Source organism: Coenobita brevimanus, chromosome 57, assembly GCF_032717465.1.
Source record: "Coenobita brevimanus isolate Jiangsu-jjx chromosome 57, ASM3271746v2, whole genome shotgun sequence".
NCBI classification, from domain to species: Eukaryota; Metazoa; Arthropoda; class Malacostraca; order Decapoda; family Coenobitidae; genus Coenobita; species Coenobita brevimanus.
The window spans coordinates 44,902,046-44,915,051 of NC_137010.1; the positions used below are offsets into that span (position 1 = coordinate 44,902,046).

The 13,006-nt window shown below is 47.1% G+C and overlaps 1 protein-coding gene across 1 annotated transcript; it reads right to left on the minus strand.

The window, feature by feature from the left end:
- Window positions 1-4,054: 4,054 nt before the first annotated feature.
- LOC145401979 (uncharacterized) lies at window positions 4,055-4,537 on the minus strand. The gene has a single exon (XM_080274081.1). It carries the CDS (start codon window positions 4,535-4,537, stop codon window positions 4,055-4,057), a length of 483 nt encoding a protein of 160 aa, XP_080130207.1.
- Between the last annotated feature and the right edge of the window lie 8,469 nt (window positions 4,538-13,006).

The window sequence follows — 13,006 nt, forward strand, 5'->3', positions numbered from 1 at the left end:
GAGGTGCAGGGTAGGGCAGTGGATGTGGGGGTGGCCCTAATGAATGAGGGTGAGATTTGGAAGCTTCCGGTGTTGCTGTTTGCTGATGATACAGTATTGTTGAGTGAAGATGAATGGGAGTTGCAAGGTTTGGTGAATGAATTTGGGACAGTGTGTAGGAGGAGGAAGCTGAAAGTTAATGTAAACAAAAGTAAAGTTATGGTGTTTGAGAGGAATGAAGTCACAGAGTGTGCAGTGAGATTGGATGGTGAGGATATGGAGAATGTGAGTGCATTCAAGTACTTGGGTAGTGTGATGAGTAAGGATGGAACTTTGGGGGATGAAGTACGTGAAAGGGTACAGCAGGGAAGAAAGGTTGTTGGTACACTGAAAGCAGTGATGAGAAATAGGGAGGTGAGTATGGAAGTTAAGAAGTCACTGCATGATGGTATTGTGATCCCTACCCTGACGTATGGAAGCGAGGCGTGGACCTTGCAAGAGGGGAACAAGTCAAGAGTGAGAGCAGTGGAAATGAGTTACTTGAGAGGAGCATATGGAGTGACGTGGAGGGACAGGTTGACGAATGAAGAAGTGAAGGAACGTTGTGGGGTAGATGTGGATGTGGTTGAAAAGATTAGGAGAAATACACTGAGGTGGTTTGGACATGTGGAGAGAATGGAGAATGAAAGACTGACTAAGAGGGTGTATGTAGGTGAGGTGGAGGGAGGGAGAGGGAGAGGTAGACTGAGGATGAGGTGGAGGGATGGAGTTGAGAGGTATATGAGGGAGGGGGGGTGAGTTGGGGGAGGGGAGTCAAATGGTGGGTGACAGAGTGACTTGGAGGCGTTTTGTCTGCGGCCACCCTTTGCGGGATTAGGGCGTCGGGCTATAGATAGATAGATAGATAGATCTCCGCCAGGAGATAATGTTTTTGCCGGCGTTGGTTTGTCTGTCTGTCTGTTAGCAGAATTACTCAAAGAGCTAGGAAGGGAGTTTGCTGAAATTTTTGGGCGGGGTAGAGTAAGGCCAAAGATATATTCCATTAGATTTGGGTGGTGATCCGAATCATTATCTGCATCCAGAAATGTTTATACAATTCTCTACCATTGCAGCACAGTGGCAGTTTCAACAATTTTGCTTCTAGCTGGATAAATAATTCCTACAGTGCCTGTACAAAATATGTGAAAATCTCCATAAGATCTACCACACATTTAGCCTTCCAGAGGTTTGCAATCTCGGATTGCTCTTGTTCAATTTGTGAGCACTCGGTCGAAGGTCAAAGACGTGGGACCATATCAAATGTTCGATGTTTAAAGCAGTTTGCGGGCATGGGTGTTATGTACTCACTGAGTGCTTCTTCTTTTATATATATATACTGTACATTTGAGTACAGATTCTTGAATATCATAATGTATATATATGTTTTCTTGTTCATTAGATGCTACTTTCACAGCAGCACATACTGCTTCAGCTTTCCTAACCAAACGCTCCATTTTAGGACCATAACTCCTCCATCATCTCAGTATCCTGAAGACTTGAAGGAATGTATAACCTTATTTCAGCATTACCATGCCACCCCCATAAACCACCACCAACACCACAACCACCACCATCACACCACACCATATTCTTAACATGTAGATCATCATAGTTACCATATGCCTCTATTACCACCACATACCATCCTTGTACCCCACCACCATTACAGACAACTGCCATCACAACCACCACCACCACATACAACCATCACACACCATCAAACACTGCCACCATCATCACACCACCATACACACAACTGTCACCGCACCACACCTCACCATCAGCACAAACCACACCACACCATCAACACAATCCACCTTATCACCACGAATCTCTATCACGATATTCCATGACAAAGCCAAATGTTATACCACCAACAAACTCCCACTACATTACCATCACATACCACACCACTATTACCACAGATGAGCTCCATCACCACCACATCAACACCACCATCACCAAACACCACCACCGAAATGATAATCATCACTACACACTGCTACCATTCGTTCGTTCGTTCACAGATTCCCTTCACCATCAGTGAAAGCCATTCCATCCATTAGCCCGGTCTGTGGGGGTGAGCTGTTTGGTAATCGGGGGAAGATGGGGCATAGGTGCAGGGGAGGTCCTTGGGGGCCACCCTGCACCCTGTTTTTTTTTTTTTTTTTATCTCGGGGGTGGGGCGCGACACACCTCCTCGAGGAGGGTGTTTGGTGGAGTAGCAGCAATGACGATGGTGGCAGCAGTGCAGAGTGCCTGCAGTGAGACAGCAGCAGCTTGCGATCGGGGAATGTAGGGGTTGGGGTTGGGGGTCTACTCTGGAGATGGGATGTGGCTGGGCAAAGGAGCAGGTAGTGTAGGAGAGGATAGTGGGTAGTGGTGTTGCATTGCTCGCCTTCAGTGGTGGGGTGATTGTCAGTGGAGTGGAGTTCGGTGCAGCACATGTATCCTAGTTGGAGGCGACAAAGGCAAATTAATGACTGGTTGTCTTTGGATATTGTTGGTGGGAGTTGAGAGTATTGTATCGCTCAAGCGTGCCATGCAGCAGAGGGGGAGCCTAGTTGCATGTGTTGCTGTTGGTCTGCACGGTTGTGGGCAGCTGTTCGATGTTTAATCATTCTCATGAGTTGGGAGAGGCTTGTCTTGATTTCTATGTCAGGGTTTGGGCGTGTTGTTGCGTTTGGTGGTGTTGTCAGCCCTCTCGTTGCCTTTGATTCCAACATGGCCGGGGACCCAGTGTATGGTGATGGATCCTCCTGCTTCTTGTATCTGTTGGAAAGTGGCAAGGATGTCCGTGATTAAGTGGCGATTGTTGGTGGGTGAGTGGTACATGAGGGTGAAAATTGCTGCTTTAGAATCAGAGTGTATGATGATGGTTGACGATGGATTAGTACGGAGGGCATCTCTTAGGGCAGCGATGATGGCAGCTAGCTCAGATTGAAGTATGGAGGCTCCGTCTGTGAGTCAGAAGCCATGGGAGTGGTCGTTGCTTACGAAGGCTGCTCCGGCTCTCTTGTCCATGACCGAGCCACCAGTGTAGCAGGTGGTGGAGTTTCGGGGTGTGATGGAGGCTATGTGTTGTAGGCTTTCCTGTCGAAGCTGCTGGGTGGGGGTTTGTGCTTTGGTTGCTGAATAGAGGATGTTGAGGTCATATAGAGGGGGGTCCCATGGGGCCTGAGGATTGTAATGGGCGATCAGAGAGTCTGGGGCTTGTAGTACGAACTGGGAGAGTTCAAGGGTGTGAATGGCAAGGGCAGCACTGTGAAGCCAGCTGCGAGAGAGGGTGTCTGGGTGGAGTTTGGTTGCTGCATGGAGTTGGGAGAGTAAGGGAAGGGGGGAGGCTCTGCGAGCAAGTTTGATTGCAAGTCCCACCACACTTACCTGTATGCGGTGAGTTAGGGATTCTAGCTCACATTCAAGATGGAGGTTGCATAAGCGGGTCCATCGTGGTGAGCCGGTCATGATTCTCATGGCGTTGTTTTGGATGACCTTGAGTGTTTCAAGCAGGTGCGATTCGATGGTGGGGAGAACAGGGGCAGCATAGTCAACAATGGACCTGATGGCTCAGATGTAATAAAGGCAGAGGACTTTGAAGGATGCCCCTTCCCTCTTACCTGCCATGGCTCTGAGTGTGGAGATGCATAGTTGGGTTTTCTCCTGAAGTTGCATAATTTCTGGTTTGAATGAGAGTTGGGAGTCTACAGTTATGCCTAGGTATTGATGGATGGTGACATATTCTATAGGTGTTTGCCCAAGGCGTAGGTGATGATTGAGGGGCCTGGTGCGTATGGGTAAGACATTGGCTTCATGTACATTGATTTTTAGGCCCATCTCCCTGCATTCGTGATGGAGCCTTGAAAGTGCTCTTTGTGCCCTGGTGTGGTATGGGCCTTTGTGGATGACATGTGCAAGGTCATCTGCATTGCAGAGGAGGTGAGTCCCAGGTCCCAGATCTATGTGGAGGAGGTTTTCCATCAGGGGCGTTGAAGAGGGTGGGGCTTAGTATGCTGCCTTGTGAGGTTCCGTTATGGTGCTAGTAGGGGGAGGAGGTGTGGCCTTGGAACCGGACTGCTGTTTCATGACCCCGGAAAAAGTCTCCGAACCAGGAAAGGAGGTGACCCTTCACTCCCTTGTGTGCCAGGGTTGCGAGGATGGCCTCTGGGCATGTGAGCTTCAAGGCTTTCTCGAGGTTGATGAAGATGGTGAGTCCTTTGCCTCCACAGAGCTCAGATAGAAATGAGCTGAGGCATTCTGCTGCCCCTTTGCCTCTGGTGTATGCGAAGATATGGCTGCATGTGGGAGGCAGGCACCAGATGAGGCGGCATGCCACCATTCTCTTGGCAATTTTGCCGAGACGGCTGAGGAGAGAGATTGGTCTGTTGCTCTCAGGGTCACTGGGTTTTGGAATGGGTTGGATTACAGCATGCTTCCACTGTGGCAGTAACTGGCCAAGGGTACAGGAGTGGTTGAGGTCTAGGTAGGCTTCTCTTGCCAACGGACCAGCATGTGAGAGCATGCTGTAGGTGATCCCATCAGGGCTTGGGGCAGTGTTGGAGCTTAATTTGCAGGCCTGGGCGAATTCGTGTCATATAAAGGTGCTGTCAGACTCAGCTGGGGAGTTTTGGCTGGTGCATATGAGCTCAGTCCTGTGTTGGTGGAGGGCCTTTTGCCCCAGCCTTGTGTCATTTGGAAGTTGTATGGGGAAGGTGCGTGAGGCGAACTCCTCCGCCATGTTCTCGGCTTTGCCACGGGGGTCTGGGTGGGTGGGGGTGCTGCCAGGAAGTGGGCTGGAGGCCACCTTTAACTTATTTCAGATGGTGCCGAGATTTGTCTTAGCCCCAAAGGAGTTGCACCATTCCAGCCATGTTTGGTCCTGTATACTATTTCTTTCGGCGATGGAGTGCTAGGTGACAGCTTGAAGATAGCGGAGTGCGTCCGGGGTGGGGTTGGCCCTGTAAATTTTCTTTGCTCTGTTTAAGTGGTGATTGAGCTCCTTGACCCTGGGGCAGTAAAACCAATGATCCCTGTGATGGCGCTTTGGGGGGGCTGTGATGGGAATGGTGGCTTTTGCTGCTGCTTGAAAGGCAGCTGTGACTTGGGCAGTGTGTTCCTCCAGGTCACGAGATTGGAAGGTGGTGATTAGGCCGTCGAGGGTGGCGGTGTATGACCGCCAATTGGCGTGTTTGGTGTTCCATCTGGGTGGTGGTCCGGGGGGTCTGGGGAAGCGGGGAGATTCCGATGGTGCATAGTAGGGCATGATGGTCGGAGGTGAGAGTCAGGTGGATCTCCCATCGAGACTGGTGTGCCAGGGTGGATGAAATGAAGGAAAGGTCTAGCCTGCCTCCATTTAAATGTGTTGGGATATTGGGGTCGTTGAGGAGGGATATGGAGGGCGAGTCCTCCATTAGGACGGCTAGGTGGTGGCCTGTGGGGTTCGTGGGGCTGCAGGATCCGAGGCAAGGGTGGTGAGCATTCATGTCGCCCCTAACGAAAATTTGATCTGTTGTTAAGTGTATATTGCCCCCACTGCTGACCTCTCGCTCGAGAGGTCAGCAGTGGGGGGGCAATATACGTTAAAGATGTGTTGTGGCCATTTGCTAGGGTGATGTCCACCATAGGAATGCTACCAATATCACCACTTACCAAACCACCATCATTATACATTCCACCGCCATTACCATACACATGCAAACCATTACAATCACAACACACCAGTCTCTCTCTCTCTCTCTCTCTCTCTCTCTCTCTCTCGCTCTCTATCTCTCTCTCTCTCTCTCTCGATATAACGCGACTTTACACGTACGTGATGGTTTCAAATTAGCCACGCGCGCCTTGGACAGTCCCGAGCTGATAGACCGTGTGGCAGTTTATGCATAAATAAAATTTTTATTTGCCTGTTGCTTAAACTGGTTTTATTCAAACTATAATATTCGAAAATGAAGTTTGGCCCCATTCTGAGCAATTTGACTCATTTTCGGACAAAATGCCAAGAAAGTGATGGCAGATCTAAAGTGTTACAACTTGATGCTGCTGAACAGAAAAATGAAAACCACTCAGACCAAGATAGAGCAGTTCTTTATGAAGAAGACAGAAAACTTAAGGGAGTTATCTTCATCACCAGTAGCACGGGAGTCAGAGGAAGAGGAAGAGGAAGGAGAGCAGAGCGAGGAGGGACAGCAGAAAGAGGAGGGACAACAATTTTAGGGTGGGAAGCGGCAGGAGGTGGAGGAGCGGGGTGAGGAGGGACAGCAGCAGACGACGAGTGATGCATAGATGAAGTGAGGCTGTATGTTGTTATTGTTTGTGACATACTTACTGTAATGAAAATGATGCTTTTACTGTAATATTTTTATGACCTACTAATGCATTAATAATGTTGAGGAACTTTCACAATGCCATGAATGAAGCAGAATTGAAAGAAAATCCACGTAAAAACCGAGAATATTATTTGGGGAGAAGTAAACAACGCTTCGGCTCAACTAGGGTTCAAATGTTGTTTATTTCTCCCCACATACAGGTATACTGTTTTTGTTTTTACGTGGATTTTCTTTAAAATTAATAGTGTATCAGTACACGGCTAGCACTAAATATCGTGCCACCGCTAGCACCAATAAAATGTATCGTCGCACTGCTGGCCACCAATTTAATGTAGCCGTTATGGAGTAGCAGTTGACTACATATTAAGTGTTCTGCTGTATAGTATAACTAGACCACCGTGTTGGATCGACGACACTGTCTGTAGTACACGTCAGCTACTCACCGTCACTGCCCGACACTTCCCACCAAAGATCCTCTGCCACGAGAAGGTGGAGGCTGGTCTGTTATTAAGTGGTAGCGTAAGGTGACAGAAATGAGAGATTAAATCTCTTTATTGGGCACAGAATAATATAACTGCGACCCGAGAGATATGTAAGAGCGATACAACCTCCCTTTAAAACTGTAAAACGGCCTCTGACGCTGTACACTCACCGAGCCGACTAGGGGCGCGGTGCTGAGGTCAGCTAAAAAGTGAGGTGCCGAGCATTACATATACTCTGGGCTTATGCAAAAAGTAGAGATAAATGACAACTCTACTAGCACATTATACACCTCTATTAAATGGCATTAAGTAAATTCACATATGCCAACATAATAAATGGTTCCCCAGGACTTTACACTTACGCACTATTCATAATCTTTTCACTTCTCCTAACCTTCATTTTATAATTGAAACAGGGTGGCACTTATGGTCTGCCATCCACCTTCTTCTATACCACAGCTAACAGCGAAATGATATTTGGTTGTTCATCATTCACACTTCATTACACACTGTTAATTATGATTAAACAGCTTTAAAAATTATTATGTAAAATGTGTGATACTACAACTTCATATGGAAAAAGATGTTGACACCAGAACATCGCTCGGCCACACCATAGACGTCCTCGTCGACATTGTTGTCCTAACTACTGTGTAGCCTAACCAGAGTGTAGGGTGGCTAACTATTCAGGAACATCCACTTGCAATCCGCGATTACGGACACGTGGTCTCAGTGGGTTCCTTAATTGGCGCCTTAAATAGCAGCCTAAACCACAAACACAGGACAAGACCACAATAAGTAGAAGACCAACGCCAGGACCAAAATAGGAAGGAGAAAGGTATGAAGGAAGATAGGACAGTATATAAGGCTCTAAATCAGTCCTGTTCAGGTGGGAGAGGAAGGTAAGCTCCTTTAATACATGAGACAGCCTGTTCACATTCAAGGAAGTAACATTGAATGAAGGTAAAAAGGGTCGTAACTGGGATGAGAAGTTCACTGTCAAAGCTAGATGATGCTTGCTAGGCAGAACTGCTATCTCTTTACTGTGTAACTCACAAAAATCAGGTGCAACATAGTACCCCTTTACTGTAAGGAATTGATTCTGTGAGGCACAAATCACAGTTACATCCTCTGTCTCAGGAAAGTAAAAGTACTGTTTCGCATGAATATGAGCATGGAAAACTGACTTCAACTGGATGGGTTGGAAGGTGCAACGTTGCAGAGCAGAGGAAGTATTTGTGTCCAACAAGGCCCTCTTACACTCCTCTACCTTTAATGGTACGAAGACAAAATGGAAAGCAGGACATACATAGAGATCAAGAAATGAGGCCTTACACTTCTCAAATTCATCCACAGTCGTTTCTGCTACATATTTCTTGTCATCTGAGACAACTAGCACCTCTGGACCCTCTTCAATAACAACAAGTGTATTATTAGCAGTAGCAAAAGGGAAGGAAATGAACCGCCATGCCTGGTATGTTACAGCATTCCTCATAGGTACCAATATCAGGATGCCTTCATGGGTCAACTGGGCCTCTAACAATGGGTAATAATATTCCAGTTGACTCAGATCAAAGAGTGGCATAAGTCCATGCTTCCACATAGCTATATTAGTAGGTAGCATCGATTAAGCCGTCCACCATATTGGCTGCATGCTTCTCCAAAGCAGTGGTTGACTCGTCGAGAGCATGTAAGTACTCAGCGAATAACACCAAGTTAGCTAGGGTTGGTAGGTTAATTTGGATGTTGTTCACAAGCTCTACTAGATGGTTGGTAGTCCTAATTATCTCGTTAGCTTTGTTAGTGAACTCATCTAACTGTTTATACACATGCATGATTAATCTATTATTGGCTTTAGCGGCCAGTGTCAAGTCATGCATCTGTCTACCCAATTGCACTACATCCTTATCTAATGCCGTACCAAAGAGTTGTTGAGACAGGATTCCTAGAAAATCCACAAGTCCTCTCTTAGTACGTGCATGGACATGCTTGGAAAGATCAGAGGTAGGTAAAGCTACATGCAAGTTAGTGAGCCTGTCGGTGAGCCTGTCTATATGCCTAGACTGAAGCTCAACAATTCCATGCAAGGTTCGTTCCAAAGCTTCAGTGTCAGAGTTCGTCAATCGTGGGTTTCGATTAAACATCTTTCCCACTTCCAATAGTTGCTGTCTGAGATTCGACAACCCCTTGGAGACCTCCTTGACAATATCTGGCATTTGGAGATAGCCTTCCATTGGATAGTAGACGCATACTGCATCTTCCACTACCACGACTTCTCCAAGTGGGCTCTTCAGTGCTCCTGGCATTAACGCAGTCGTGTCCATGTCCGATGTCGTTCCATAGGTCCACCCCAAGCAACGCACGAGGAGTATGAGCCACAGCCACATTTTTTTTTTTCTGCAAGAGTAGATACTCCCTTAATCACTCTAGTTGTGGGATCGTAGCTTGCTGCGATACTCTTGGTTAGGGACAGGTACGGATGACGACATAGACTGCGACGAAGACAGAGGGCACAACACGTCAGACGATAGGCCTAGCTCTTGACTTACTAGTTTGATCCTATCAGTATGTACTGCCTCCTGAGTTCCATTAGCTTCATCCTTTATTCTATATTTCCACGTACTCGTTCCACAACGGTATATGGCCCGCGGAACTTAGGTCTGAGCTTGGAAATTCTCTCAGGGTTGTGGATCATGACCTTCTGGCCTGCCTGTAACGTCTTTTCTTGACTACCTTTGTGTCGTTTCGCCATCATCTCCGCTCTTGAGGCTTTTAATCTTTTCCGTACTTCACTGTGTATACGTTGGAATTTCAATAACTGTACCTTTGTGTAGTCTTCTTCGTTGTATACTGGAGTAGGAGGTCCAGCCAACAAATCGCAGGGTAACACTTTCTCTTCTCCATAAAGGATATAATGAGGAGACTTCCCAGTTGATGAATTTTCTGAGGAGTTGATGGTCGCCACTACATGTGGTAACCAGTCTTCCCAGTTATCCTCCTGATTTGAGGTTATTACTGGTCTCAAGACTTCCAGTATCTTCCTGTTTGTTCTCTCCACCAGGCCATTGCTCTTAGGACTGTAAGGCGTTACAAAAACTTGCTTTACTCCATACATACGACAGATTTCTTGTAACACCTGGTTATGAAATTCACTGCCATTATCGCTGAGCAATACCTTAGGTGTAGAGTATGGACAAATCACTGAAGTCACAAAAGCGTGCGCCACCTCCTCTGAAGTTTTCGTCTGTAAAGGTGCTAAAACAGTGAATCGTGAGAAATGGTCCACTGCCACCAGTACATAACTTGAACCTTGACGACTTCTCGGCAACGCTAAGAGATCAATGGAGACTGTATCCCAGGGTTTTTCCGGTAGAGGATACTCTAAGATGGGAGTCGGAAGTCCCGTCGTTCCTCGTATTTCCGCGCATTTGATACATTGACTGACGTGGGCTTCTATGTCCTTCCTCATGGTCGGCCAACAGTATTTCTTTCTCGCCTCACGTATGCATCTATCGCGACCGGGATGACCCGCTTGAGGTACATCATGAACTAACTGTAGCACGGCTTGCTGTAAGGTAGCAGGAACAACCAACTGATATGCAGTGTCCTTCCCTGGGGGTTGCTTATACAAAAGACCCTGTTGGAAGATGGAAGTGAGTCATTGGTACTGGGAGTTCAGGTAGACAAGTCTCGTCGCCAGACTCAGGAGGCATAGATGACTTGAGACCACATCGGCATCATTACGTTGTTCCGCTTTTACCGTGTGTGAGGAATACTCAGCAAGAGCAACATCCTCGGCTATGGTAGCAGCAATGTTTCTACTCAACGCGTCGGCTACAACATTTTGACGGCCTGGTAAATATCTGACCTCTGGATCAAACTCCATTACCTTGCCAAACCAATGCGTAACCTTACTGTGCAAGTTTTTTCCTTTAAACAAGTCGCGTATGGATGCATGGTCAGTTAAAACAATTATCCGGTAGCCAAAGATAATATTCCGGAAATGTCCTAACGCCCACACGACTGCTAATGTCTCCAAATGTGTCGTCGAATAGTTCTTCTCTGGGGGTCTTAGTGCTCTACTAGCATATGCTATGGTATGTGTCTTACCTTGCTCATCCTTCTGTTATAACACCACTCCCAGACCCAGACCTGAGGCGTCCGTGCACAGATAGAAAGGTTGAGTATAATTAGGAAATGCTAATACGGGTGTTTCTGACATGGCTTGTTTGGAGCTCGTTGAAGCTTTTCTCTTCCGAGGGTCCCCATTTCCATGCAGCGTCCTTCTTAAGTTGGCGTCGTTAAAGGTGATGCTATGATGGCATACCTGTGGACAAAACTCCTATAAAAGCCAGTGAGGCCTAGGAACGATCTTATCTGATCCTTGTTCTGTGGTGTAGGAAAATAGGTCATCTAGATACGCTAAGACGTCTTGCCCTAACATTTTGCCAAACAATTGGTTTATCATCCGCTGAAATGTTATAGGAGCATTACTCAGTCCAAAAGGCATCCGGAGAAATTCAAAGTGCCCACGGTGAGTGCTAAAAGCAGTAATGGGACACGACTCTTCGGTCAGCTCCACCTGCCAATAATTCCCTGACGCTAGATCCAGACAAGTAAACACAGAATTTCCCTTACCTAATGATTGGAAGTAAGTCTTGCAGATGCGGAATCGGGTAACGATCCGGTACTGTTACCTTGTTCACTTGCCGAAAATCCACAACAGGTCTCACACCATCGTCCTTCTTAGGCACTAGAAAGAGTGGTGCATTCCAAGGCGAGGAGGAAGGCTGGATAACGTCATCACGAAGCATCCTTTCAACTTCCTCATCCACTGCTTCCCTTTGGCTGTGCGGTAGACGGTATGCGGGCACATAAACTGGATTTGTACCAGGGCACAAACCAATATGATGCTTCACCCTATCCGTCCTACCCAGCACTTCTCCTGGAAGTGCTACTACGTCGGAAAAATTCTAAGGAGGGCTAGGAGTCGTGTTTCACGTATTGCTCCAGCTGTTTTTCCTTAGCCAGACGTACGGGTTCCGACTGAGTCGTGCTTGAGATGTAACTACAGGAGAGATCACCGGCACGTCGTCGACTTCCTTTATGGGGGCACCATAGCACATCAAGTCGCCTATAAACAACCATCTCTGAGCTTAACTGCGCCACCACTCATATTTGGCGATGAAGAGGGGCGTCTTCTGGTCTTGGCCAACGCTAGTCAGAGTCGATTCCAGCGACAATGCCTTATGTTTTACAGTTTCAGTTAAGCATGCTACATCAGTTCCCACCTACACGTCAGGTACTCGGACAGGAATTTTACAGACAGTTCGACTGGGTAAGTGGTGATTACCACTCACTTAGCCCTGACTTTCTTCCAGTCCATACCCTCCGCTTCGTGTGCATCCGGGGACTCCCTTGATGCTTCACTTGTCGGGGTCACAACTGGTTGGACGGTTCCTGATTGGATGCCAGTTCCGGTTCGTGTTGCTGAGGGATTAAGGCCTACAAACTCTTTCCCATTAAAGGAAATGGAATGTCTTTGAGAGTGTATTACTATATCATACTCCTCCATGGTCTCAAAGCCTAACAGCCCATCAGCTGGCAAAGGAAAATCCTCAACCACATAAAACGTAGCACGTAACACAGGAGATCGTTTTTCTGCCCTCAATGTCAACGGCACCTGGCTTACAATCTTCATTCTACTCCCTGTCACACCTGTCAGCATTACATCAGGTGGTGATAATGTCCAGTTTGTTAGAGGCATTTCACTTTTAAGTCTTTCCAGCGCTTTACTAGAAATAATGTTTGTACATGCCCCTGTATCTACGATCAGGGACACTTGGCCTTTCCCTATGATCCAAGGAATAGATAATAAGTCCACCTTAGTAATAGCTGCCACACACGCATCGGTGGCTTGTACTATTTTAATTACTTTTGCGCGCAGCCCTGAGATTCCCCCGAACTAGCTGGGTTCCCTAGTTTCTTCCTCGTTTCAATGACAAAGGGGCAACAGTCCGTTTCATCAGGACAATGCCCATGTATGACACACCATCTTTTCACCTCTGGCTTAACAGCCTTGGTCCTTTGCTGTGGACAACTAGTAGTTGTATCTCTCCAGCCCGAAGTTTGCAAGGCTTTGCTAGCTTCTGCATAGCATATGCCTGCCTTCGCCAAAGCCTGACT